Source organism: Oncorhynchus mykiss, chromosome 19, assembly GCF_057628025.1.
Source record: "Oncorhynchus mykiss isolate SJ-2025 chromosome 19, ASM5762802v1, whole genome shotgun sequence".
NCBI lineage: Eukaryota > Metazoa > Chordata > Actinopteri > Salmoniformes > Salmonidae > Oncorhynchus > Oncorhynchus mykiss.
Window position 1 is genome coordinate 1,754,739 of NC_143040.1, and position 27,960 is coordinate 1,782,698.

The 27,960-nt window shown below is 46.3% G+C and overlaps 1 protein-coding gene across 4 annotated transcripts; it reads left to right on the forward strand.

Moving 5' to 3' along the window:
• Positions 1-66: 66 nt before the first annotated feature.
• On the forward strand, positions 67-27,610 carry LOC110516879 (thrombospondin type-1 domain-containing protein 4). Of its 4 annotated transcripts, none has more exons than XM_090209803.1 (12): positions 67-599; positions 3,783-3,912; positions 4,625-4,800; positions 7,315-7,423; positions 12,857-13,054; positions 14,336-14,465; positions 19,398-19,614; positions 19,848-20,021; positions 20,225-20,398; positions 22,146-22,325; positions 24,500-24,644; positions 25,435-27,610. In XM_090209803.1, exons 1-12 carry the CDS (start codon positions 459-461, stop codon positions 25,593-25,595), a joined length of 1,935 nt encoding a protein of 644 aa, XP_090065929.1. In that variant the 5' UTR covers positions 67-458; the 3' UTR covers positions 25,596-27,610. The 4 variants fall into 4 exon arrangements, with proteins under 4 accessions (XP_090065929.1, XP_090065931.1, XP_090065930.1 ...); XM_090209805.1 differs by having other exon boundaries at positions 25,482-27,610; XM_090209804.1 differs by lacking the exon at positions 25,435-27,610 and adding an exon at positions 25,283-25,422.
• The last annotated feature ends 350 nt before the right edge of the window (positions 27,611-27,960 follow it).

Here is a 27,960-nt window from a genome sequence, read left to right on the forward strand (position 1 = left end):
GGATTGAGAAACAGAACGAAGAACATTGCCAGACAAAAAAAGACTTGTCTGGAATTGACTGAGAACAGAGAGAGAGAGAGAGAGAGAGAGGGGAGGGGGGGGAGAGACTGAGAGGGGAGAGAGAGAGAGAGGGGAGAGAGAGAGAGAGGGGAGAGAGAGAGAGAGAGAGAGAGAGAGAGGGGGGAGACAGAGAGGGGAGAGAGAGCGAGAGAGAGAGAGAGAGAGAGAGAGAGAGAGAGAGAGACAGACAGACAGACAGAGACAGAGAGAGAGAGAGAGAGACAGAGAGAGAGAGAGAGAGAGAGACAGAGAGAGAGACCGAGAGAGAGAGACCAAGAGAGTGACCGAGAGAGAGAGACAGAGAGAGAGACGAGGGAGGGATGTTGTAAAAAGAGAGAGAACTCTCCCTCCCCTCGTCTCCTCCAGTGTGTGACTGGTCAGTCAGTCAGCTAGTCTCCATGGCAGGGTGGTGTCAGCAGCAGCGCGTGTCCTCACGGCCCGGTCTGATTCTCCTCAGACTCACCCTGGCTCTCTACCTCCTCTACCCGTCCTCGGGTGCTCTTCCGTGGGATAGACAGGCCAGCGGCTCCCCTGTGGAGGTAAGACGACCACACTAGCAGGTCATCTAGAACGCAATTCTCTACCACAACAATGTGTGTTACTTGTCAATCAGCTACTTGTTCCTCCTTCTACAGTAGGTAGTCAATCAGCTACTTGTTACTCCTGGTTCCTCCTTCTACAGTAGGTAGTCAATCAGCAACTTGTTACTCATGGTTCCTCCTTCTACAGTAGGTAGTCAATCAGCTACTTGTTACTCCTGGTTCCTCCTTCTACAGTAGGTAGTCAATGCCAATATGGTAGAGGTGCATGTAGGAATATGACTTTGGTTTACTTTCATTGCTGTATGTGTTGCTGTTATAATGTTAGATTAGGAGTTAGTTAGATTAGGAGTTAGATAGATTAGGAGTTAGTTAGATTACGAGGAGTTAGATAGATTAGGAGTTAGTTAGATTAGGAGTTAGTTAGAGTAGGAGTTAGTTAGATTACGAGGAGTTAGATTATGAGGATTTAGATTAGGAGTTAGATAGATTAGGAGTTAGTTAGATTAGGAGTTAGTTAGATTCGGAGTTAGATAGATTAGGAGTTAGTTAGATTACGAGGAGTTAGATAGATTAGAAGTTAGTTAGATTAGGAGTTAATTAGAGTAGGAGTTAGTTAGATTACGAGGAGTTAGATTATGAGGATTTAGATTAGGAGTTAGATAGATTAGGAGTTAGTTAGATTAGGAGTTAGTTAGATTCGGAGTTAGATAGAATAGGAGTTAGATTAGGAGTTAGTTAGATTAGGAGTTAGATAGAGTAGGAGTTAGTTAGATTACGTGGAGTTAGATAGATTAGGAGTTAGTTAGATTAGGAGGAGTTAGTTAGATTAGGAGTTAGTTAGATAGATTGGGAGTTAGATTATGAGGAGTTAGTTAGATTAGGAGTTAGTTAGAGTAGGAGTTAGTTAGTTAGATTAGGAGTTAGTTAGATTAGGAGGAGTAAATTAGATTATGAGTTAGTTAGTTAGATTATGAGTTAGTTAGATTAGGAGTTAGTTAGTTTAGGAGGAGTAAATTAGATTATGAGTTAGTTAGTTAGATTATGAGTTAGTTAGATTAGGAGTTAGTTAGTTAGATTATGAGTTAGTTAGATTAGGAGTTAGTTAGATTATGAGTTAGTTAGTTAGATTAGGAGTTAGTTAGATTAGGAGTTAGTTAGTTAGATTAGGAGTTAGTTAGATTAGGAGTTAGTTAGTTAGATTAGGAGTTAGTTAGATTAGGAGTTAGTTAGGTAGTTTAGGAGTTAGTTGCAAGACTGTTTGGGTTTCTAATTGTTAGTAAACTGGCTGGCTTCCATAGCTGTCAGCTATTGTTGGAAAAGAGTGAGAATTTTTGTCGCTGTTTGTTGGTGTGTGTGTGTGTGTGTGTTTGTGTGTCGTGGAGTGTTGGACTGGTATTGGTAGTGTGTGTGTGTGTGTGTGTGTGTGTGTGTGTGTGTGTGTGTGTGTGTGTGTGTGTCGTGGAGTGTTGGACTGGTATTGGTAGTGTGTGTGTGTGTGTGTGTGTGTGTGTGTGTGTGTGTGTGTGTGTGTCGTGGAGTGTTGGACTGGTATTGGAAATGTGTGTGTGTGTGTGTGTGTGTGTGTCGTGGAGTGTTGGACTGGTATTGGTAGTGTATGTGTGTGTGTGTGTGTGTGTGTGTGTGTGTGTGTGTGTGTGTGTGTGTGTGTGTGTCGTGGAGTGTTGGGCTGGTATTGGTAGTGTGTGTGTGTGTGTCGTGGAGTGTTGGGCCTGTATTGGTAGTGTGTGTGTGTGTGTGTGAGAGGAGGCTGGTGAGAAGATCTATAGGAGAACGAGGCTCGTCGTAACGTCTGGAATGGAATCAATGGAACGGAGTCAAACATGTGGTCCTCATGTGTGTTTGATACCGTTCCATTGATTCCCTTCCAGCCGTTACAACGAGCCCTGTTCTCCTATAGATCCTCCCAGCAGCCTTAAAGGGAGACTTCACCCACTCATGGTTTTACTCACGGTGACGCTCGTCAGTCACTGCTGCTGGAACGAGTCCACTGTTCTGTGTGCGTGCCGGGGGTCTGTGTACTAATCGATCACAGATCCCAGATCTTTATCGTTCGTCAATAAAACATTGAACATCAGGAAAGAGGAAACCAAATAACAACACAGAGTCGAGATGTACGACTAAATAAATAATAATACAAATATTGAAATCGTTTAAATAATAAAACACATCTGGAGTAGAGAGAACAGAAAGAGAGAGAGAGAGATAGAGAGTAGAGGGAACAGAAAGAGAGAGAGAACAGAAAGAGAGAGAGAGAGATAGAGAGTAGGGGGAACAGAAAGAGAGAGAGAGAGAGATAGAGAGTAGAGGGAACAGAAAGAGAGAGAGAGAGAGAGTAGAGGGAACAGAAAGAGAGAGAGAGAGAGTAGAGGGAACAGAAAGAGAGAGAGAGAGAGTAGAGGGAACAGAAAGAGAGAGAACAGAAAGAGAGAGAGAACAGAAAGAGAGAGAGAACAGAAAGAGAGAGAGAGAGATAGAGAGTAGGGGGAACAGAAAGAGAGAGAGAGAGAGATAGAGAGTAGAGGGAACAGAAAGAGAGAGAGAACAGAAAGAGAGAGAGAGAGATAGAGAGTAGGGGGAACAGAAAGAGAGAGAGAGAGAGATAGAGAGTAGAGGGAACAGAAAGAGAGAGAGAGAGAGAGAGTAGAGGGAACAGAAAGAGAGAGAGAGAGAGTAGAGGGAACAGAAAGAGAGAGAGAGAGAGAGAGGGAACAGAAAGAGAGAGAGAGAGAGAGAGAGTAGAGGGAACAGAAAGAGAGAGAGAGAGAGAGAGTAGGGGGAACAGAAAGAGAGAGAGAGAGAGAGAGAGGGAACAGAAAGAGAGAGAGAGAGAGGGAACAGAAAGAGAGAGAGAGAGAGAGAGGGAACAGAAAGAGAGAGAGAGAGTAGAGGGAACAGAAAGAGAGAGTAGAGGGAACGGGAAGAGAGAGAGAGAGAGAGAGTAGAGGGAACAGAGAGAGAGAGAGGAAGAGAGTAGAGGGAACAGAAAGAGAGAGTAGAGGGAACGGGAAGAGAGAGAGAGACAGAGAGAGAGAGTAGAGGGAATGGGAAGAGAGAGCTTCAAAGCTCAAACACACTCGTCTCTTCTCTGTCCCTCACTTGTGTGTGTGTGTGTGTGTGTGTGTGTGTGTGTGTGTGTGTGTGTGTGTGTGTGTGTGTCAGGGCCATAAGGTGGTGAGTGGGACGTTCTCTCGACCGGTCCTCGTTGTGGGCTACCATAAAATAGTGGAGATACCAGCTGGAGCCACAGACATCAGGATACAGGAGTCTGTCAAGACCAGGAACTACCTGGGTAGGTACACACACACACACACACACACACACACACAGGGTGTGTGTAATAATAAGAGTAAAATTAAGAACAGAGTAGCAGCAGCAAATGAGTGTAAAAGTGTGTGTTTATTAGTGTGTGTATGTGTAATAATGTCATACACACACACACACTAAAACAGAGATCGCAAATAAGGTCCCTCTATCCAACTTCATGGGTTGGACTGAATTACAAATAATTTCCCTCTATTCCTTCTGTGTCATGTTGTGGTCGTACCGTACAGAGCTGTAGACTGAGTTAGTTCTGGGGTCATGTTGTGGTCGTACCGTACAGAGCTGTAGACTGAGTTAGTTCTGGGGTCATGTTGTGGTCGTACCGTACAGAGCTGTAGACTGAGTTAGTTCTGGGGTCATGTTGTGGTCGTACCGTACAGAGCTGTAGACTGAGTTAGTTCTGGGGTCATGTTGTGGCCGTACCGTACAGAGCTGTAGACTGAGTTAGTTCTGGGGTCATGTTGTGGTCGTACCGTACCGTACAGAGCTGTAGACTGAGTTAGTTCTGGGGTCATGATGTGGTCGTACCGTACAGAGCTGTAGACTGAGTTAGTTCTGGGGTCATGTTGTGGTCGTACCGTACAGAGCTGTAGACTGAGTTAGTTCTATGGTCATGTTGTGGTCGTACCGTACAGAGCTGTAGACTGAGTAAGTTCTGTGGTCATGTTGTGGTCGTACAGCGCTGAGGACTCAGAGTGGAGTCTCCATCATCAACGGCAACTGGGCGATCGACCGCCCGGGCCTGATCGTTGCAGTTGGAACCCGGCTGACATATCGGCGACCCAACGAGATCCGGTCCAGAACCGGAGAGTCCATCACCGCACCGGGACCCACCACGGAGGAGTTACATCTATACGTAAGACACACACAGTTATCTATTATATATATACACAGTGCCTTGCGAAAGTATTCAGCCCCCTTGAACTTTGCGACCTTTTGCCACATTTCAGGCTTCAAACATGAAGATATAAAACTGTATTTTTCTGTGAAGAATCAACAACAAGTGGGACACAATCATGAAGTGGAACGACATTTATTGGATATTTCAAACTTTTTTAACAAATCAAAAACTGAAAAATTGGCCGTGCAAAATTATTCAGCCCCTTTACTTTCAGTGCAGCAAACTCTCTCCAGAAGTTCAGTGAGGATCTCTGAATGATCCAATGTTGACCTAAATGACTAATGATGATAAATACAATCCACCTGTGTGTAATCAAGTCTCCGTATAAATGCACCTGCACTGTGATAGTCTCAGAGGTCCGTCAAAAGCGCAGAGAGCATCATGAAGAACAAGGAACACACCAGGCAGGTCCGAGATACTGTTGTGAAGAAGTTTAAAGCCGGATTTGGATACAAAAAGATTTCCCAAGCTTTAAACATCCCAAGGAGCACTGTGCAAGCGATAATATTGAAATGGAAGGAGTATCAGACCACTGCAAATCTACCAAGACCTGGCCGTCCCTCTAAACTTTCAGCTCATACAAGGAGAAGACTGATCAGAGATGCAGCCAAGAGGCCCATGATCACTCTGGATGAACTGCAGAGATCTACAGCTGAGGTGGGAGACTCTGTCCATAGGACAACAATCAGTCGTATATTGCACAAATCTGGCCTTTATGGAAGAGTGGCAAGAAGAAAGCCATTTCTTAAAGATATCCATAAAAAGTGTTGTTTAAAGTTTGCCACAAGCCACCTGGGAGACACACCAAACATGTGGAAGAAGGTGCTCTGGTCAGATGAAACCAAAATTGAACTTTTTGGCAACAATGCAAAACGTTATGTTTGGCGTAAAAGCAACACAGCTCATCACCCTGAACACACCATCCCCACTGGCAAACATGGTGGTGGCAGCATCATGGTTTGGGCCTGCTTTTCTTCAGCAGGGACAGGGAAGATGGTTAAAATTGATGGGAAGATGGATGGAGGCAAATACAGGACCATTCTGGAAGAAAACCTGATGGAGTCTGCAAAAGACCTGAGACTGGGACGGAGATTTGTCTTCCAACAAGACAATGATCCAAAACATAAAGCAAAATCTACAATGGAATGGTTCAAAAATAAACATATCCAGGTGTTAGAATGGCCAAGTCAAAGTCCAGACCTGAATCCAATCGAGAATCTGTGGAAAGAACTGAAAACTGCTGTTCACAAATGCTCTCCATCCAACCTCACTGAGCTCGAGCTGTTTTGCAAGGAGGAATGGGGAAAAAATTCAGTCTCTCGATGTGCAAAACTGATAGAGACATACCCCAAGCGACTTACAGCTGTAATTGCAGCAAAAGGTGGCGCTACAAACTATTAACTTAAGGGGGCTGAATAATTTTGCACGCCCAATTTTTCAGTTTTTGATTTGTTAAAAAAGTTTGAAATATCCAATAAATGTCGTTCCACTTCATGATTGTGTCCCACTTGTTGTTGATTCTTCACAAAAAAATACAGTTTTATATCTTTATGTTTGAAGCCTGAAATGTGGCAAAAGGTCGCAAAGTTCAAGGGGGCCGAATACTTTCGCAAGGCACTGTATATACACAATTATCTATTTATATATCTATATATACACAGTTATCTATTTATATATATATATATATATATATACACAATTATCTATTTATATATATATCTATACATACATGCATACATACATACATACAGTGGGGCAAAAAAGTATTTAGTCAGCCACCAATTGTGCAAGTTCTCCCACTTAAAAAGATGAGAAAGGCCTGTAATTTTCATCATAGGTACACTTCAACTATATAGATATATATGTTACAGGTCTGTGAGAGCCAGAAATCTTGCTTGTTTGTAGGTGACCAAATACTTATTTTCCACCATAATTTGCAAATAAATTCATTAAAAATCCTACAATGTGATTTTCTGGATTTTTTTTCTCATTTTGTCTGTCATAGTTGAAGTGTACCTATGATGAAAATTACAGGCCTCTCTCCTCTTTTTAAGTTTGAGAACACAGTTATCTATTTATATATCTATATATATATATATACACAGTTATCTATTTATATCCTAGTTTGTATTATGAGTAAAGCCTCTCTCTCTCTCTCTCTCTCTCTCTCTCTCTCTCTCTCTCTCTCTCTCTCTCTCTCTCTCTCTCTCTCTCTCTCTCTCTCTCTCTCTCTCTCTCTCTCTCTCTCTCTCTCTCTCTCTCTCTCTCTCTCTCTCTCTCGTTCTCCACCTCTCTCTCTCTCTCCTCTCGGCCTCCACCTCTCTCTCTCTCCTCTCGGCCTCCACCTCTCTTTCTCTCTCTCCACCTCTCTCTCACTCCACCTCTCTCTCTCTCTCTCCTCTCTCTCTCTCCTCTCGTTCTCCACCTCTCTCGTTCTCCACCTCTCTCTCTCCTCTCTCTCCACCTCAGTTGATCTATCAGCAGCCTGGTCCCAGTGTGTATTATGAGTACAGCCTTCCTCTTCAAGACACACACACGAGCACCGAGCCTCACACACACCCCGCCATACTGCCCCTGGGTGAGTACACTCACACACACACACACACACACACACACACACACACGATGCAGAGTTAACAAATAAAATAGTGACCGAGCAATAAAATACACTACATGTCCATAAGTATGTGGACACCTGCTGGTCCACTAGACTGGGGCCTCACTACACTACATGTCCATAAGTATGTGGACACCTGCTGGTCCACTAGACTGGGGCCTCACTACACTACATGTCCATAAGTATGTGGACACCTGCTGGTCCACTAGACTGGAGCCTCACTACATGTCCATAAGTATATGGACACCTGCTGGTCCACTAGACTGGGGCCTCACTACACTACATGTCCATAAGTATGTGGACACCTGCTGGTCCACTAGACTGGGGCCTCACTACACTACATGTCCATAAGTATGTGGACACCTGCTGGTCCACTAAACTGGAGCCTCACTACATGTCCATAAGTATATGGACACCTGCTGGTCCACTAAACTGGAGCCTCACTACATGTTCATAAGTATATGGACACCTGCTGGTCCACTAGACTGGGGCCTCACTACACTACATGTCCATAAGTATATGGACACCTGCTGGTCCACTAAACTGGAGCCTCACTACATGTTCATAAGTATATGGACACCTGCTGGTCCATTAGACTGGGGCCACACGTGTGACTAGACATCAGGATAGATAATAATAATAAGGTATTTGAGGTAGATAAGGATAAAGTGACGTTTTATATGGCAATACTTAACAACTGATATGAAAACAGAGTTCAGTTGGATTTGAGTTGATTTGATTTGTGTGCAAATAAACAACAAAAGAAAACACACAAAAAATACACAGTTAAAAAAATACAGGTGTTGAACCTTAATTTGACCAGTAATTGTTGCAGCCAAATATTCCTGCAACAACAGGATTTGAACGTTTAGTCCATAATATTGCTTGATCAGTGGTTAGGCTATTAGCGGTCCCAATTTATCCCCAGCTAGCGCGTAATGTTCTGAGAACCATATGTTTCTTATCGAGCTTGGTGAGAGTGTGGTTGTTCTCTGGTTATTTTGAATACAAACCTTCCCACAACGTTCTGGGAACGGTGCAGGGTAGCTGCTTTTGGAACATTCACACCACATTTCAAGAACTTTACCCTAAAAAAAAGCGTTATTTTCTTGTTATTTCATTACTTTAAACAGAACGTTTCCTAAAAAGTTAAACTAAGGTTGAATACTAATCGTTACGAGTGAGATTCCAGTAACCAATCATATTATACTATATTGCTATTGATACATTTAAGTTGACAGCTATTTGCAAATCAGCTGACAGAAGCTGTGTGACGAGCAGTTTATTTTGAGCCAATCAAAACTCAATAATCTCGAGCAGTTTATTCTGAGCCAATCAAAACTGAATAATCTCGAGCAGTTTATTCTGAGCCAATCAAAACTCAATATTCTCGAGCAGTTTATTTTGAGCCAATCAAAACTGAATAATCTCGAGCAGTTTATTTTGAGCCAATCAAAACTCAATATTCTCGAGCAGTTTATTTTGAGCCAATCAAAACTCAATATTCTCGAGCAGTTTATTCTGAGCCAATCAAAACTCAATATTCTCGAGCAGTTTATTCTGAGCCAATCAAAACTCAATAATCTCGAGCAGTTTATTTTGAGCCAATCAAAACTCAATATTCTCGAGCAGTTTATTCTGAGCCAATCAAAACTCAATAATCTCGAGCAGTTTATTTTGAGCCAATCAAAACTCAATATTCTCGAGCAGTTTATTTTGAGCCAATCAAAACTCAATATTCTCTTAGTCCCTCTCCTCACCTCACGTTATACACCAGTTGGCGCCAACATGCAACCAAATAAAAAGAAGAAGAATGAACTAGAGAGCTACCGCAATTCCACGGAAGAAAAACTACGTTTCAAATTGTTGAGAAGTTGTTTAAAAAAACTGAACTAAAAAAAGAGAGAGAGAATTGGATATTAACACTCATCTATACAAACGGTTGGTGAAGGGATTGAAGGGAAAGATTAACGGCAGGATTTGGCCCAGGGTTGTTTTTTTCAGAGTACGGATTCAGTTTCCACCAAGGATGGCGAGCCGCCCGAACCCAGGACATCAGTTTCCACCAAGGATGGCGAGCCGCCCGAACCCAGGACATCAGTTTCCACCAAGGATGGCGAGCCGCCCGAACCCAGGACATCAGTTCCCACCAAAGATGGCGAGCCGCCCAAACCCAGGACATCAGTTTCCACCAAGGATGGCGAGCCGCCAGAACCCAGGACATCAGTTCCCACCAAAGATGGCGAGCCGCCCGAACCCAGGACATCAGTTTCCACCAAGGATGGCGAGCCGCCAGAACCCAGGACATCAGTTTCCACCAAGGATGGCGAGCCGCCCGAACCCAGGACATCAGTTCCCACCAAAGATGGCGAGCCGCCCGAACCCAGGACATCAGTTTCCACCAAGGATGGCGAGCCGCCAGAACCCAGGACATCAGTTCCCACCAAAGATGGCGAGCCGCCCGAACCCAGGACATCAGTTTCCACCAAGGATGGCGAGCCGCCAGAACCCAGGACATCAGTTTCCACCAAGGATGGCGAGCCGCCCGAACCCAGGACATCAGTTCCCACCAAAGATGGCGAGCCGCCCGAACCCAGGACATCAGTTCCCACCAAGGATGGCGAGCCGCCCGAACCCAGGACATCAGTTCCCACCAAGGATGGCGAGCCGCCAGAACCCAGGACATCAGTTCCCACCAAGGATGGCGAGCCGCCCGAACCCAGGACATCAGTTCCCACCAAGGATGGCGAGCCGCCCGAACCCAGGACATCAGTTCCCACCAAGGATGGCGAGCCGCCCGAACCCAGGACATCAGTTCCTACCAAGGATGGCGAGCTGCCAGAACCCAGGACATCAGTTCCCACCAAGGATGGCGAGCTGCCCGAACCCCGGACATCAATAAGAAGATTTGCATGCAAATATTTATTTTCCCCTCACCTCTCCACCTCTCATCCCCTTTTCATGTACCACCCTCACCTCTCATCCCTTTATTCATGTACCACCCCCACCTCTCATCCCTTATTCATGTACCACCCCTCACCTCTCATCCCTTTATTAATGTACCACTCCTCACCTCTCCTCCTCTCATCCCTTATTCATGACCCACCCCCCACCTCTCCTCCCCTTTTCATGTACCACCCCTCACCTCTCCACCTCTCCTCCCCTTTTCATGTACCACCCCTCACCTCTCCACCTCTCCTCCCCTTTTCATGTACCACCCCTCACCTCTCCTCCCCTTTTCATGTACCACCCCCACCTCTCATCCCTTATTCATGACCCACCCACCACCTCTCATCACCGTTTCATGTACCACCCCTCACCTCTCCTCCTCTCCTCCCTGTTTCATGTACCACCCCTCACCTCTCCTCCCCTTTTCATGTACCACCCCTCACCTCTCCTCCTCTCCTCCCCGTTTCATGTACCACCCCTCACCTCTCATCACAGTTTCATGTACCACCCCTCACCTCTCCTCCTCTCCTCCCCTTTTCATGTACCACCCCTCACCTCTCCTCCCCTTTTCATGTACCACCCCTCACCTCTCCTCCCCTTTTCATGTACCACCCCTCACCTCTCCTCCCCGTTTCATGTACCACCCCTCACCTCTCCTCCCTGTTTCATGTACCACCCCTCACCTCTCCTCCCCTTTTCATGTACCACCCCTCACCTCTCCTCCCCTTTTCATGTACCACCCCTCACCTCTCCTCCCCGTTTCATGTACCACCCCTCACCTCTCCTCCCCGTTTCATGTACCACCCCTCACCTTTCACCCCCTTATTCATGTACCACCCCTCACCTCTCCTCCCCTTTTCATGTACCACCCCTCACCTCTCATCCCTTATTCATGACCCACCCTCACCTCTCATCCCTTTATTCATGTACCACCCCCACCTCTCATCCCTTATTCATGTACCACCCCTCACCTCTCATCCCTTTATTAATGTACCACTCCTCACCTCTCCTCCTCTCATCCCTTATTCATGACCCACCCCCCACCTCTCCTCCCCTTTTCATGTACCACCCCTCACCTCTCCACCTCTCCTCCCCTTTTCATGTACCACCCCTCACCTCTCCACCTCTCCTCCCCTTTTCATGTACCACCCCTCACCTCTCCTCCCCTTTTCATGTACCACCCCCACCTCTCATCCCTTATTCATGACCCACCCACCACCTCTCATCACCGTTTCATGTACCACCCCTCACCTCTCCTCCTCTCCTCCCCGTTTCATGTACCACCCCTCACCTCTCCTCCCCTTTTCATGTACCACCCCTCACCTCTCCTCCTCTCCTCCCCGTTTCATGTACCACCCCTCACCTCTCATCACCGTTTCATGTACCACCCCTCACCTCTCCTCCTCTCCTCCCCTTTTCATGTACCACCCCTCACCTCTCCTCCCCTTTTCATGTACCACCCCTCACCTCTCCTCCCCTTTTCATGTACCACCCCTCACCTCTCCTCCCCGTTTCATGTACCATCCCTCACCTCTCCTCCCTGTTTCATGTACCACCCCTCACCTCTCCTCCCCTTTTCATGTACCACCCCTCACCTCTCCTCCCCTTTTCATGTACCACCCCTCACCTCTCCTCCCCGTTTCATGTACCACCCCTCACCTCTCCTCCCCGTTTCATGTACCACCCCTCACCTTTCACCCCCTTATTCATGTACCACCCCTCACCTCTCCTCCCCTTTTCATGTACCACCCCTCACCTCTCATCCCTTATTCATGACCCACCCACCACCTCTCATCCCCTTGTCATGTACCACCCCTCACCTCTCCTCCTCTCATTCCCTTTTTATGTGCCACCCCTCACCTCTCCTCCTCTCATCCCTTATTCATGTACCACCCCTCACCTCTCCTCCTCTCATCCCTTATTCATGTACTGCCCCTCACCTCTCATCCCCTTTTCATGTACCGCCCCTCACCTCTCATCCCCTTTTCATGTACCGCCCCTCACCTTTCATCCCTTTTAATGTACCGCCCCTCTTCTCTCCACCTCTCATCCCCTTTTTATGTACCACCCCTCACCTCTCCTCCTCTCATCCCTTATTCATGTACTGCCCCTCACCTCTCATCCCCTTTTCATGTACCGCCCCTCACCTCTCATCCCCTTTTCATGTACCGCCCCTCACCTTTCATCCCTTTTAATGTACCGCCCCTCTTCTCTCCACCTCTCATCCCCTTTTTATGTACCACCCCTCACCTCTCCTCCTCTCATCCCCTTTTCATGTACCACCCCTCATCTCTCATCCATTTTAATGTACCACCCCCCCACCTCTCATCCCCTTTTCATGTACCGCCCCTCACATCTCCTCCCCTTTTCATGTACCGAATCACCTCTCCTCCTCTCATCCCCTCTCCCTCATCCCCTTCTCTCTCACGCCCCCTCTCTCTCTAGTTGAGACTGTTGGCCCCACCTACTCAGGAAGCGATGATGTCACCAGTGGACTGGGCGTGGCCATCAATGATGTCGGAGGTGGGAGAGGCCATCCCAACCAAGTGCCCTCTGACCCCGTGGTGAATCCTGACCTCTTGGCTCCTTCCTACGGCTGGATCAGCAGCGGCCACACAGCCTGCAGCGCCTCCTGTGGTGGGGGTGAGGACTTACAGTCATTCAGACACACTGACACACACAGATGCACTATCACTATTAACACCTGACCTGAGATCAGACCAGGTAGAGACAACTTTACTGTAGTTAAATTAACACCTGAGATCAAACCAGGTAGAGACAACTTTACTGTAGTTAGATTAACACCTGAGATCAGACCAGGTAGAGACAACTATACTGTAGTTAGATTAACACCTGAGATCAGACCAGGTAGAGACAACTATACTGTAATTAGATTAATACCTGAGATCAGACCAGGTAGAGACAACTATACTGTAGTTAGATTAACACCTGAGATGAGACCAGGTAGAGACAACTATACTGTAGTTAGATTAACACCTGAGATCAGACCAGGTAGAGACAACTATACTGTAGTTAGATTAACACCTGACCTGAGATCAGACCAGGTAGAGACAACTTTACTGTAATTAGATTAATACCTGAGATCAGACCAGGTAGAGGCAACTATACTGTAGTTAGATTAACACCTGAGATGAGACCAGGTAGAGACAACTATACTGTAGTTAGATTAAAACCTGACCTGAGATCAGACCAGATAGAGACAACTTTACTGTAGTTAGATTAACACCTGAGATCAGACCAGGTAGAGACAACTATACTGTAGTTAGATTAACACCTGAGATCAGACCAGGTAGAGACAACTATACTGTAGTTAGATTAACACCTGAGATCAGACCAGGTAGAGACAACTATACTGTAGTTAGATTAACACCTGAGATCAGAACAAGTAGAGACAACTATACTGTAGTTAGATTAACACCTGAGATCAGACCAGGTAGAGACAACTATACTGTAGTTAGATTAACACCTGACCTGAGATCAGACCAGGTAGAGACAACTTTACTGTAGTTAGATTAACACCTGAGATCAGACCAGGTAGAGACAACTATACTGTAGCTAGCTAGATAAACACCTGACCTGAGATCAGACCAGGTAGAGACAACTATACTGTAGCTAGCTAGATAAACACCTGACCTGAGATCAGACCAGGTAGAGACAACTATACTGTAGCTAGCTAGATAAACACCTGACCTGAGATCAGACCAGGTAGAGACAACTATACTGTAGTTAGATTAACACCTGACCTGAGATGAGACCAGGTAGAGACAACTATACTGTAGTTAGATTAACACCTGGCCTGAGATCAGTAATACGTTGTTTTTCCAATGTATTTCACATAGAGCCCCCTAGGTACGTGATTGCTCTTTCTCTCTCTTTTCTCGTGTGTGTGTGTGTGTGTCTCAGGTAGACGCCAGGTGCTGTGGGTGTGTGTGGAGACTGAGAGCCAGACCACAGTACCAGGTGACCTCTGTAGCCACGCCCAGCGACCCCAAAACCAGGAAGTGGTCTGCAACATCCAGCCTTGTCCCGCCTTGTGAGTCACACGCACACTGAGACACACTCCCACTAAAGCCTTGCTTTAACAAAGTTAACCATTTTCACTGTCGTGTCCAAAACGTCTTTCAAGCTGTCAGGCATTCCCTTGGCAGCAAGAGCCTCTCGGTGGATGCTGCAGTGGACCCAAGAGCCTCTCGGTGGATGCTGCAGTGTACCCAAGAGCCTCTAGGTGGATGCTGCAGTGGACCTAAGAGCCTCTCGGTGGATGCTGCAGTGGACCTAAGAGCCTCTCGGTGGATGCTGCAGTGGACCTAAGAGCCTCTGGGTGGATGCTGCAGTGGACCCAAGAGCCTCTAGGTGGATGCTGCAGTGGACCTAAGAGCCTCTCGGTGGATGCTGCAGTGGACCTAAGAGCCTCTCGGTGGATGCTGCAGTGGACCTAAGAGCCTCTCGGTGGATGCTGCAGTGGACCCAAGAGCCTCTAGGTGGATGCTGCAGTGGACCTAAGAGCCTCTCGGTGGATGCTGCAGTGTACCCAAGAGCCTCTAGGTGGATGCTGCAGTGGACCTAAGAGCCTCTCGGTGGATGCTGCAGTGGACCTAAGAGCTTCTCGGTGGATGCTGCAGTGTACCCAAGTGGCATCGGGAGCAACTGCTTGCACGCGCGTTACGACTCCACTATGTCTCCCTGTTATGGCTTTTGCGCCATCAGTACAGACACCAACACATCTTGACCACCAAAGTCCAACTGATGTCACAAAGCTGTCCAGGACTTTACAAACATCCTCTCCTGTTGTCCTGGTTACCAGTGGTTTACAGAAGAGGTCTTCCTTAATTGACCCCCCATAAACGTAACAGACACCACGTCTGTTGACTCATCCAGCTGTAACAGACATATACCAGGAGCTGTACTCGGCCCACCACGTCTGTTGACTCATCCAGCTGTAACAGACATATACCAGGAGCTGTGCCAGGCCTGCTGACTCATCCAGCTGTAACAGACATATACCAGGAGCTGTGCCAGGCCTGTTGACTCATCCATCTGTAACAGACATATACCAGGAGCTGTGCCAGGCCTGTTGACTCATCCATCTGTAACAGACATATACCAGGAGCTGTGCCAGGCCTGTTGACTCATCCATCTGTAACAGACATATACCAGGAGCTGTGCCAGGCCTGTTGACTCATCCAGCTGTAACAGACATATACCAGGAGCTGTGCCAGGCCTGTTGACTCATCCAGCTGTAACAGACATATACCAGGAGCTGTGCCAGGCCCACCACGTCTGTTGACTCATCCAGCTGTAACAGACATATACCAGGAGCTGTGCCAGGCCACGTCTGTTGACTCATCCAGCTGTAACAGACATATACCAGGAGCTGTGCCAGGCCTGTTGACTCATCCATCTGTAACAGACATATACCAGGAGCTGTGCCAGGCCTGTTGACTCATCCAGCTATAACAGACATATACCAGGAGCTGTGCCAGGCCCACCACGTCTGTTGACTCATCCAGCTGTAACAGACATATACCAGGAGCTGTGCCAGGCCCACCAGGTCTGTTGACTCATCCAGCTGTAACAGACATATACCAGGAGCTGTGCCAGGCCCACCAGGTCTGTTGACTCATCCAGCTGTAACAGACATATACCAGGAGCTGTGCCAGGCCTGTTGACTCATCCAGCTGTAACAGACATATACCAGGAGCTGTGCCAGGCCCACCAGGTCTGTTGACTCATCCAGCTGTAATAGACATATACCAGGAGCTGTGCCAGGCCTGTTGACTCATCCAGCTGTAACAGACATATACCAGGAGCTGTGCCAGGCCCACCAGGTCTGTTGACTCATCCAGCTGTAACAGACATATACCAGGAGCTGTGCCACGTCTGTTGACTCATACAGCTGTAATGGACATATACCAGGAGCTGTGCCAGGCCTGTTGACTCATCCAGATGTAACAGACATATAATTCACTGGCTGTTGTGTGAAGCAGTAATTGTCTCAAAACATCTCCTGCCATGTCACTGATGAGTTGTGAAACAGTGTTGTTTGATGAAGACATTGTATGAATGGTTGTTTGGGGTCTTTTCCCCCCAGCATTGTCCCAGCCATCTCCACGGCAACAGGAAGAATGAAGTCCTCCACAATAGTATGGGGCTTTCCTGTCCCAGCCATCTCCACGGCAACAGGAAGAATGAAGTCCTCCACAATAGTATGGGGCTTTCCTGTCCTAGCCAGTCCCGCACAATAGTATGGGGCTTTCCTGTCCCAGCCATCTCCACGGCAACAGGAAGAATTAAGTTCTCCACAATAGTATGGGGCTTTCCTGTCCTAACCAGTCCCGCACAATAGTATGGGGCTTTCCTGTCCCAGCCATCTCCACGGCAACAGGAAGAATGAAGTCCTCCACAATAGTATGGGGCTTTCCTGTCCTAGCCAGTCCCGCACAATAGTATGGGGCTTGCCTGTCCTAGCCAGTCCTCTACAATAGTATGGGGCTTGCCTGTCCCAGCCAGTCCTCCACAATAGTATTGGGCTTGTCTGTCCCAGCCAGTCCTCCACAATAGTATGGGGCTTGCCTGTCCTAGCCAGTCCTCCACAATAGTATGGGGCTTGTCTGTCCTAGCCAGTCCTCCACAATAGTATGGGGCTTGTCTGTCCTAGCCAGTCCTCCACAATAGTATGGGGCTTGCCTGTCCTAGCCACTCCTCTACAATAGTATGGGGCTTGCCTGTCCTAGCCACTCCTCTACAATAGTATGGGGCTTGCCTGTCCCAGCCAGTCCTCCACAATAGTATGGGGCTTGCCTGTCCTAGCCACTCCTCCACAATAGTATGGGGCTTGCCTGTCCTAGCCAGTCCTCCACAATAGTATGGGGCTTGCCTGTCCTAGCCAGTCCTCTACAATAGTATGGGGCTTGCCTGTCCCAGCCAGTCCTCCACAATAGTATTGGGCTTGTCTGTCCCAGCCAGTCCTCCACAATAGTATGGGGCTTGCCTGTCCTAGCCAGTCCTCCACAATAGTATGGGGCTTGTCTGTCCCAGCCAGTCCTCCACAATAGTATGGGGCTTGCCTGTCCTAGCCACTCCTCTACAATAGTATGGGGCTTGCCTGTCCTAGCCCCCCGGTAGCTCACTATATAAGATGTTTCTAGTCCCTTCTTATTAATGGTATCTGTTGCTTTTATACATGTCTTACTACCTGAAAGTCCTCTTTATTCTCGCTCAAAACACTCCTGTGGTTTATTTTTCAAATGGTCATGTTTCGTTTCTAAATGTCTGCGCAAGACTGAAGGTTTCCTGTGAGAGAGTAACGGTTAATGTAATTGGATGAGTAACAGTTAATGTGATTGGATGAGTAATGGCTAACGTGATTGGATGAGTAACAGTTAATGTGATTGGATGAGTAACGGTTCATGTGATTGGATGAGTAAACGGTTAATGTGATCGGATGAGTAACGGTTCACGTGATTGGATGAGTAACGGTTAATGTGATTGGATGAGTAACGGTTCATGTGATTGGATGAGTAACGGTTAACGTGATCGGATGAGTAACGGTTCACGTGATTGGATGAGTAACGGTTAATGTGATTGGATGAGTAACGGTTAATGTGATTGGATGAGTAAACGGTTAATGTGATTGGATGAGTAAACGGTTAATGTGATTGGATGAGTAACGGTTAATGTGATTGGATGAGTAACGGTTAATGTGATTGGATGAGTAACGGCTAATGTGATTGGATGAGTAACGGTTAATGTGATTGGATGAGTAACGTTTAATGTGATTGGATGAGTAACGGTTAATGTGATTGGATGAGTAACGGCTAATGTGATTGGATGAGTAACGGTTAATGTGATTGGATGAGTAACGGTTAATGTGATTGGATGAGTAACGGTTAATGTGATTGGATGAGTAACGGTTAATGTGATTGGATGAGTAACGGTTAATGTGATTGGATGAGTAACGGTTAATGTGATTGGATGAGTAGCGGGTTAATGTGATTGGATGAGTAACGGTTAATGTGATTGGATGAGTAACGGTTAATGTGATTGGATGAGTAACGGTTAATGTGATTGGATGAGTAACGGTTAATGTGATTGGATGAGTAACGGTTAATGTGATTGGATGAGTAACGGTTAATGTGATTGGATGAGTAACGGTTAATGTGATTGGATGAGTAACGGTTAATGTGATTGGATGAGTAGCGGTTAATGTGATTGGATGAGTAACGGTTAATGTGATTGGATGAGTAACGGCTAATGTGATTGGATGAGTAACGGTTAATGTGATTGGATGAGTAACGGTTAATGTGATTGGATGAGTAACGGTTAATGTGATTGGATGAGTAACGGTTAATGTGATTGGATGAGTAATGGTTAATGTGATTGGATGAGTAACAGTTAATGTGATTGGATGAGAAATGGTTAATGTGATTGGATGAGTAACGGTTAATGTGATTGGATGAGTAACGGTTAATGTGATTGGATGAGTAACGGTTAATGTGATTGGATGAGTAACGGTTAACGTGATTGGATGAGTAACGGTTAATTTGATTGGATGAGTAACGGTTAATGTGATTGGATGTTAACTATTTGACTAGGCTCCCTGTATTTGACGTTGTCTTGTTATTTTTGCTGAACACCTCAACGGTTTAATTGACATTTTTTGGGTAGTGAAACGAGGAGAAAACCTAACCCAAATGTATATATGCCCCTTTGGAAAATCTAAATGGACTGTTTGAAAACGTTAAGACAAGATAAATGTATTTATTTATATATATACAGTATATTTAAATGTGAAGACAAGATAAATATATATATTTAAATGTGAATCACATTGTTAATTGCATGTACCCCAGTTTGGGAAAGCCTGATCGAGACCAGCTGTCTACGAAACATGTCACAAATAAAATTTGATTTGACACACACAGAGACACACCTCTGTAACCTTCTCTCCTCTGTGATTGGCCAGCTGGGACTTGGGGGAGTGGTCAGAGTGCACTAGAACCTGCGGCCCGGGGACCCAGCAACGCCAGGTCATCTGTCGTCAGGCGCTCAGGCGCAACAGTACGGCAACGTTGGTCGCCGTGGAGACGGCGCAGTGCGGAGGTTATGATAGGCCGGAGACGACATCGCCCTGTCAGCTAAAGATCTGCAGCGAGTGGCAGATACGCTCCGAGTGGAGCCTGGTGAGAACACACACACAGAGAGACACACACACACACACACACACAGAGAGATACGCTCCGAGTGGAGCCCGGTGAGTGAGTGAGAGACAGAGACAGAGACCAGAGTAAAGCACATTTCATAAACTGCTTAATAGTAATTGATCCCCACTCCCCCCCTCTCTCTCCCTCCCCCTTCCCCCTCTCTCTCCCTCCCACTCCCCCTCTCCCCTCCCACTCCCCCTCTCCCTCCTCAGTGTTCAGTCCCGTGTGGTGTGGGCCAGAGCAGCAGAGAGGTGGTGTGTGTCGGTAACCAGGGAGACGTGGAGGGGGACGACCAATGTAACTTGGGGGTGAAACCAGCCCCTCTTCAGAACTGTGACATGGGACCCTGCGCACGGAACTGGTTCACCTCACCATGGAGCACACAGGTACCTACACCTGGGGCTGTCTGTCTCTCCGTCTCTCACTCCATCTGTCTCTCCCTCCGTCTGTCTCTCCCTCCGTCTGTCTGTCTGTCTGTCTGTCTGTCTGTCTGTCTGTCTGTCTGTCTGTCTGTCTGTCTGTCTGTCTGTCTGTCTGTCTGTCTGTAACATTGCTGTGTGTGTGTAACATTGCTGTACATGTGTCTCAGTGTTCTACAGAGTGTGGTGAAGGCAGACGTAGTCGCTCAGCAGTGTGTCTGTTGGACCATGTGACTAACCTACCATTGGACGGATGCGACGGGCCCCGCCCACAGGAAGTAATCTCCTGCGACACAGGGCCATGTCACCTCCGCCTGGAATGGTACACTGGACTCTGGGGACAGGTAAACACATACTCTCTCATTACAGACAGAGACAGAGAGAGAGACAGAGACATAGAGAGAGACAGAGACAGAGACAGAAAGAGAGAGAGAGAGAGAAAGAGAGAGAGACCGAGAGAAAGAGAGAGAGACAGAAAGAGAGAGACAGAGAGAAAGACAGAGAAAGAGAGAGAAAGAGAGAGACAGAGAGAGAGACAGAGAGAAAGAGAGAGAGAGAGACAGAAAGAGAGAAAGACAGAGAAAGAGAGAGAAAGAGAGAGAGAGAGAGAGAGAGACAAAGAGAGAGAGAGAAAGAGAGAGAGAGAGAGAGAGAGAAAGTGACTGAAGAGATTCTCTTTTACAGCAACGACCTGGAGAAGAGTTACAGGGGAGAGGGAAAGGGGATAAATGAGCCAATAGGAGGCTGGGGATGATTAGGTAGCCATGATGGTATGAGGGCCAGATTGGGACACAGAGGTTAAAACCTGTTGAGTGTAGGGGGCAGTATTTTGATGTTTGGATAAAAAACGTACCCAAATGAAACTGCCTATTTCTCAGGCACAGAATCTAGAATATGCATATAATTGGCAGATTAGGACAGGAAACACTCTAAAGTTTCCAAAACTGTCAAAATATTGTCTGTGAGTATAACAGAACTGATGTTGCAGGCGAAAACCTGAGGAAAATCCAACCAGGAAGTGGCTGCTATTTTGAAAAGCTCCCTGTTCCAATGCATGCCTTCCCTCTATTTAAAGGGATATCAACCAGATTAATTTTCCTATGGCTTCCACATGGTGTGAACAGTCTTTAGACATAGTTTCAGGCTTTTATTCTGAAAAAATGAGCGAGAAAGATCAGATCGCGCAATGGATGGCTGGGTGCCAGCAGCGTTTTGCATGCGCCGACAGAGTGGAGCAGACATTTTCTCTCTCTCTCTCTCCTATTGAAGAAGCTACTGTCCGGTTGAAATATTATTGATTGTAAAAACAACCTGAGGATTGATTATAAAAAACGTTTGACATGTTTCCCGTCGTGACCTGCACGAGCCTGTGGATTACTGAACATACCAAATGGAGGTATTTTGGAATTGTAAAAATAATAAAAATTAAAATAATCTTTATGGAACATTTGTGTAACTGTGAGTCTTGTGAGTGCAAACATCCGAAGATCATCAAAGGTAAGCGATTCATTTTATTGCTTTTCTGACTTTCGTGACCAATCTACTTTGCTGCTAGCTGTTTGTAATGTTTTGTCTACTGAGAGAGATGTCCTTACATAAACACTTGGTATGCTTTCGCCGAAAAGCTTTTTTTGAAATCTGACACGCCAGGTGGATTAACAACAAGCTAAACTGTGTTTTGGTATATTGCACTTGTGATTTCATGAAAATTAAATATTTTTAGTAATTTAAAAAGAAAGGAAGTTTTATTATTATTATATATATATATTTTTTATATTTTTTATTATTATATTTATTATTATTATATTTATTATTATTATATTTATTATGTTTATTATTATTATATTTATTATTATTCTTATGATAAGGAATCTTTAATCACCCACAGAGAGTCAGGACACCTGTTCAATGTCCCGTCTGAAAGACGACAACCTACACAGGGCAATGTCCCCAATCACTGCCCTGCGGAATTGGGATAGAGTGCCTCCTACTGGCCCTACTTCCAGCAGGATCTGATCTCCCATCCAGGGACCGACCAGGACCCACCCTGCTTAGCAACTGTGTGTGTGTGTGTGTGTGTGTGTACCCCAGTGTTCGGCGGAATGCGGAAACGGAACACAGACCCGGGGCGTGGCCTGTCTACTCCATGACAACGGTCGCCTGGAGGCTGTGGACCAATCAAACTGCTCCCACCTGGATCGACCAATGAGCTCTCAGAGCTGCCACCTGAAGGTGTGTGGGGTGCAGTGGTACGCCACCGATTGGAGCACGGTGAGTTCAATTCAAGGGGCTTTATTGGCATGGGGAACATGTGTTAACATTGCCAAAACAAGTGAGGTAGATAATATACAAAAGTGAAATAAACTATAAAAATTAACAGTAAACATTACACATACAGAAGTTTCAAAATAATAAAAACATTACAAATGTCATATTATATATATACAGTGTTTTAACAATGTACAAATGGTTAAAGGACACAAGATAAAATAAATAAGCATAAATAATTATATATTATGTATATATATTATAATAATAATTTTGCACGCCCAATTTTTCAGTTTTTGATTTGTTAAAAAAGTTTGAAATATCCAATAAATGTCGTTCCACTTCATGATTGTGTCCCACTTGTTGTTGATTCTTCACAAAAAAATACAGTTTTATATCTTTATGTTTGAAGCTTGAAATGTGGCAAAAGGTCGCAAAGTTCAAGGGGGCCGAATACTTTCGCAAGGCACTGTACAATGGTGCTTGTTCTTCACTGGTTGACCTTTTCTTGTGGCAACAAATCTTGCTGCTGTGATGTCACACTGTGGAATTTCACCCAGTAGAAATGGGAGTTTATTGAAATTGGATTTGTTTTCGAATTCTTTGTGTACCTGTGTAATCTGAGGGAAATATGTGTCTCTAATATGGTCATACATTGGGCAGGAGGTTAGGAAGTGCAGCTCAGTTTCCACCTCATTTTGTGGGCAGTGAGCACATAGCCTGTCTTCTCTTGAGAGCCATGTCTGCCTACGGCAGCCTTTCTCAATAGCAAGGCTATGCTCACTGAGTCTGTACATAGTCAAAGCTTTCCTTAATTTTGGGTCAGTCACAGTGGTCAGGTATTCTGCCACTGTGTACTCTCTGTTTAGGGACGAAGAGCATTCTAGTTTGCTCTGTTTTTTTGTTAATTACTTGACACATTGGAAAGAATTATCTTTTTTTTTTCTCATGATTTGGTTGGGTCTAATTGTGCTGCTGTGCTGGGGCTCTGTAGGGTGTGTTTGTGTTTGTGAACAGAGCCCCAGGACCAGCTTGCTTAGAGGACTCTTCTCCAGGTTCATCTCTCTGTAGGTGATGGTTTTGTTATGGAAGGTTTGGGAATCACTTCGTAGAATTCAACGTCTCTTTTCTGGATTTTGATAATTAGTGGGTATTGGCTTACTTCTGCTCTGCATGCACTATTTGGTGTTTTACGTTGTACACAGAGGATGTTTTTGCAGAATTTGGTGTTTGTCCCATTTTGTAAATTCTTGGTCGGTGAGCGGACCCCAGATCTCACAACCATAAAGGGCAATGGGCTCTATGACTGATTCAAGTATTTTTGCCAGATCCTAACTGGTATGTCGAGTTTGTTGTTCCTTTTGATGGCATAGAATGCCCTTCTTGCCTTGTCTCAGACTGTTCACAGCTTTGTGGAAGTTACCTCTGGTCTTATTGAGATTTACTGTCAGGGCCCAGGTCTGTCAGGGCCCAGGTCTGGTAGAATCTGTGCAGAAGATCTAGGTGCTGCTGTTGGCCCTCCTTGGTTGGCGACAGAAGCACCAGATCATCAGCAAACAGTACACATTTGACTTCAGATTCTAGTAGGGTGAGGCCGGGTGCTGCAGACTGTTCTAGTGCCCTCACCAATTCGTTGATATATATGTTGAAGAGGGTGGGGCTTAAGCTGCATCCCTGTCTCACCCCACGACCCTGTGAGAAGAAATGTGTGTTTTTTGCCTATTTTAACCGCACACTCGTTGTTTGTGTACATGGATTGTATAATGTTGTATGTTTTACCCCCAACACCACTTTCCATCAGTTTGTATAGCAGACCCTCATGCCAGATTGAGTCGAAGGCTTTTTTGAAATCAACAAAGCATGAGAAGACTTTGCCTTTGTTTTGGTTTGTTTGTTTGTCATTAGGGTGTGCAGGGTGAATACGTGGTCTGTTGTACGGTAATTTGGTAAAAAGCCAATTTGACATTTGCTCAGTACATTGTTTTCACTGTGGATGTGAATTGGGGTCAAATTTGTAGGTATCAAGAATGTACTAGTCTGTTGTTAATCATAATGCAGAGGATTTTCCCAAGGTTGCTGTTGACGCGTATCCCACGGTATTTATTGGGGTCAAATTTGTCTCCACTTTTCTCTCTCTCTGCGCCTTTCTTAATCTAAACCTGCCTGCCTGTCTCTAGTGTTCTCGCTCCTGTGACGGAGGTTACCGTGTGCGTGAGGTGTGTTGTCTTGCCGACAACGTGACCCCAAGTGAGCTGTGTGACCTCAGTGCGACCCCTGAGAGTCGGGAGGATTGTAACACCCAGCCCTGTTTACCTGAGACAGGTATGACCTCCCTCCTCCATCCATCCATCTATCCCTCTTTCATCCTCCCTCCCTCTCTCCATCCCTCTCTCCTCCTCTCTCTTTCCATCTACCCTCTCTCCTCCTCCCTCTCTCACACCACCCAACACACTGTGTAATGTCTCCTCTAGTCTCATCATGTAGTAACCAGTATTATATCTGTACAATATCTCCTCTAGTCTCATCATGTAGTATACAGTACTATATCTGTGTAATGTCTCCTCTAGTCTCATCATGTAGTATACAGTACTATATCTGTGTAATGTCTCCTCTAGTCTCATCATGTAGTAACCAGTACTATATCTGTGTATTGTCTCCTCTAGTCTCATCATGTAGTAACCAGTACTATATCTGTGTAATGTCTCTCTCCTCTAGTCTCATCATGTAGTAACCAGTACTATATATGTGTAATGTCTCCTCTAGTCTCATCGTGTAGTATACAGTACTATATCTGTGTAATGTCTCCTCTAGTCTCATCATGTAGTAACCAGTACTATATCTGTGTAATGTCTCTAGTCTCATCATGTAGTAACCAGTACTATATCTGTGTAATGTCTCTCTCCTCTAGTCTCATCATGGAGTAACCAGTACTATATCTGTGTAATGTCTCTCTCCTCTAGTCTCATCGTGTAGTGACCAGTACTATATCTGTGTATTGTCTCCTCTAGTCTCATCATGTAGTAACCAGTACTATATCTGTGTAATGTCTCTCTCCTCTAGTCTCATCATGGAGTAACCAGTACTATATCTGTGTAATGTCTCTCTTCTCTAGTCTCATCGTGTAGTGACCAGTACTATAACTGCGTGTTCGTGGTCCAGGCCAGGTTGTGTGTGTACTCCTACTACAGGACTGCCTGCTGCTCATCCTGCTCCGTCATCACACACACACACTCCTCAAGAACCACCTCCACAGGCGATGACTTCCCCAGATAGGAGTTGGTCTCCCTAACTGAGATCACCTGGCTCCTGGAAAACACACCTGAAAGAACCACACCTGAAAGAACCACACCTGAAAGAACCACACCTGAAGGAAACACACCTGAAGGAAACACACCTGAAAGAACCACACCTGTATCAACACCAACACTCACCTGGCCTCACCTCCGCCTGAACACACCTCTATCAACACCATCACTCACCTGGCCTCACCTCCACCTGAACACACCTGTATCAACACTCACCTGGCCTCACCTCCGCCTGAACACACCTGTATCAACACTCACCTGGCCTCACCTCCACCTGAACACACCTGTATCCACACCAACACTCACCTGGCCTCACCTCCACCTGAACACCTGTATCAACACCAACACTCACCTGGCCTCACCTCCACCTGACCACACCTGTATCAACACTCACCTGGCCTCATCCTCCACCTGAACACCTGTATCAACACCAACACTCACCTGGCCTCACCTCCACCTGACCACACCTGTATCAACACTCACCTGGCCTCATCCTCCACCTGAACACACCTGTATCAACAACAACACTCACCTGGCCTCACCTCCACCTGAACACCTGTATCAACACTCACCTGGCCTCACCTCCACCTGAACACACCTGTATCAACACTCACCTGGCCTCACCTCCACCTGAACACACCTGTATCAACACTCACCTGGCCTCACCTCCACCTGAACACCTGTATCAACACCAACACTCACCTGGCCTCACCTCCACCTGAACACACCTGTATCAACACCAACACTCACCTGGTCTCACCTCCACCTGAACACCTGTATCAACACCAACACTCACCTGGCCTCACCTCCACCTGACCACACCTGTATCAACACTCACCTGGCCTCACCTCCACCTGAACACACCTGTATCAACAACACTCACCTGGCCTCATCCTCCACCTGAACACACCTGTATCAACAACAACACTCACCTGGCCTCACCTCCACCTGAACACACCTGTATCAACACTTACCTGGCCTCACCTCCACCTGAACACCTGTATCAACACTCACCTGGCCTCACCTCCACCTGAACACACCTGTATCAACACTCACCTGGCCTCACCTCCACCTGAACACACCTGTATCAACACTCACCTGGTCTCACCTCCACCTGAACACCTGTATCAACACCAACACTCACCTGGTCTCACCTCCACCTGAACACCTGTATCAACACCAACACTCACCTGGCCTCACCTCCACCTGAACACACCTGTATCAACACCAACACTCACCTGGCCTCACCTCCACCTGAACACCTGTATCAACACCAACACTCACCTGGTCTCACCTCCACCTGAACACCTGTATCAACACCTACACTCACCTGGCCTCACCTCCACCTGAACACACCTGTATCAACACCAACACTCACCTGGCCTCACCTCCACCTGAACACACCTGTATCAACACCAACACTCACCTGGTCTCACCTCCACCTGAACACCTGTATCAACACCAACACTCACCTGGTCTCACCTCCACCTGAACACCTGTATCAACACCAACACTCACCTGGCCTCACCTCCACCTGAACACACCTGTATCAACACCAACACTCACCTGGTCTCACCTCCACCTGAACACCTGTATCAACACCAACACTCACCTGGTCTCACCTCCACCTGAACACCTGTATCAACACCAACACTCACCTGGCCTCACCTCCACCTGACCACACCTGTATCAACACCAACACTCACCTGGCCTCACCTCCACCTGAACACACCTGTATCAACACCAACACTCACCTGGCCTTACCTGAACACTGGACTCCATTATCAAAACACTCCAGTGACCAAGCCCTTGATTTTCTCAAACTTGTTCACACAACCACTTGCTCACTATTGATATTGTTCATGTTTAAACTTCCGGCTTCACTTCCTCATCTGTCGGTTGTTTGTGTCTTGTGATGCACCAGGTTCATAGTAAACAACCCAACTACAGTATTTATTCTACAAATAAAGACTTTCAACAATCTGGGACTTTGATTATTTAGAAGGAGGACAGCAGAGAGCTCTGTTTCCACGCCGACGGAGGAATGCAAACATGTCCAAAGGGTTGACCTGCGGTGGGGGGGGGGGGGGGGGGGGGGATGTATGGAGTCAGAATGTTGGACGCTTTAACTTGATGACCAAGTCAGACCTCCTGAGAGGAGATATCTATCATCTCTGCTGTCAATTGAGAAAGCAGAACTGGAAGCAGAACATTAAGAGGATGGTATCATCTGAGGAGACTCCTACGGTGATGTTATTATCTGAGGAGACTCCTAGGGTGATGGTATTATCTGAGGAGACTCCTAGGGTGATGGTATTATCTGAGGAGACTCC

What these genes read in the sequence shown, in the direction of transcription:
- LOC110516879 (XM_090209803.1), top strand. Translation starts at nt 459, where the DNA reads ATGGCAGGGTGGTGTCAGCAGCAGCGCGTGTCCTCACGGCCCGGTCTG. An exon ending in CCAGCGGCTCCCCTGTGGAG is followed by an intron (nt 600 to 3,782) that starts GTAAGACGACCA and finishes TGTGTGTGTCAG; the next exon opens with GGCCATAAGGTGGTGAGTGG. An exon ending in ACACTGGACTCTGGGGACAG is followed by an intron (nt 20,399 to 22,145) that starts GTAAACACATAC and finishes TGTGTACCCCAG; the next exon opens with TGTTCGGCGGAATGCGGAAA.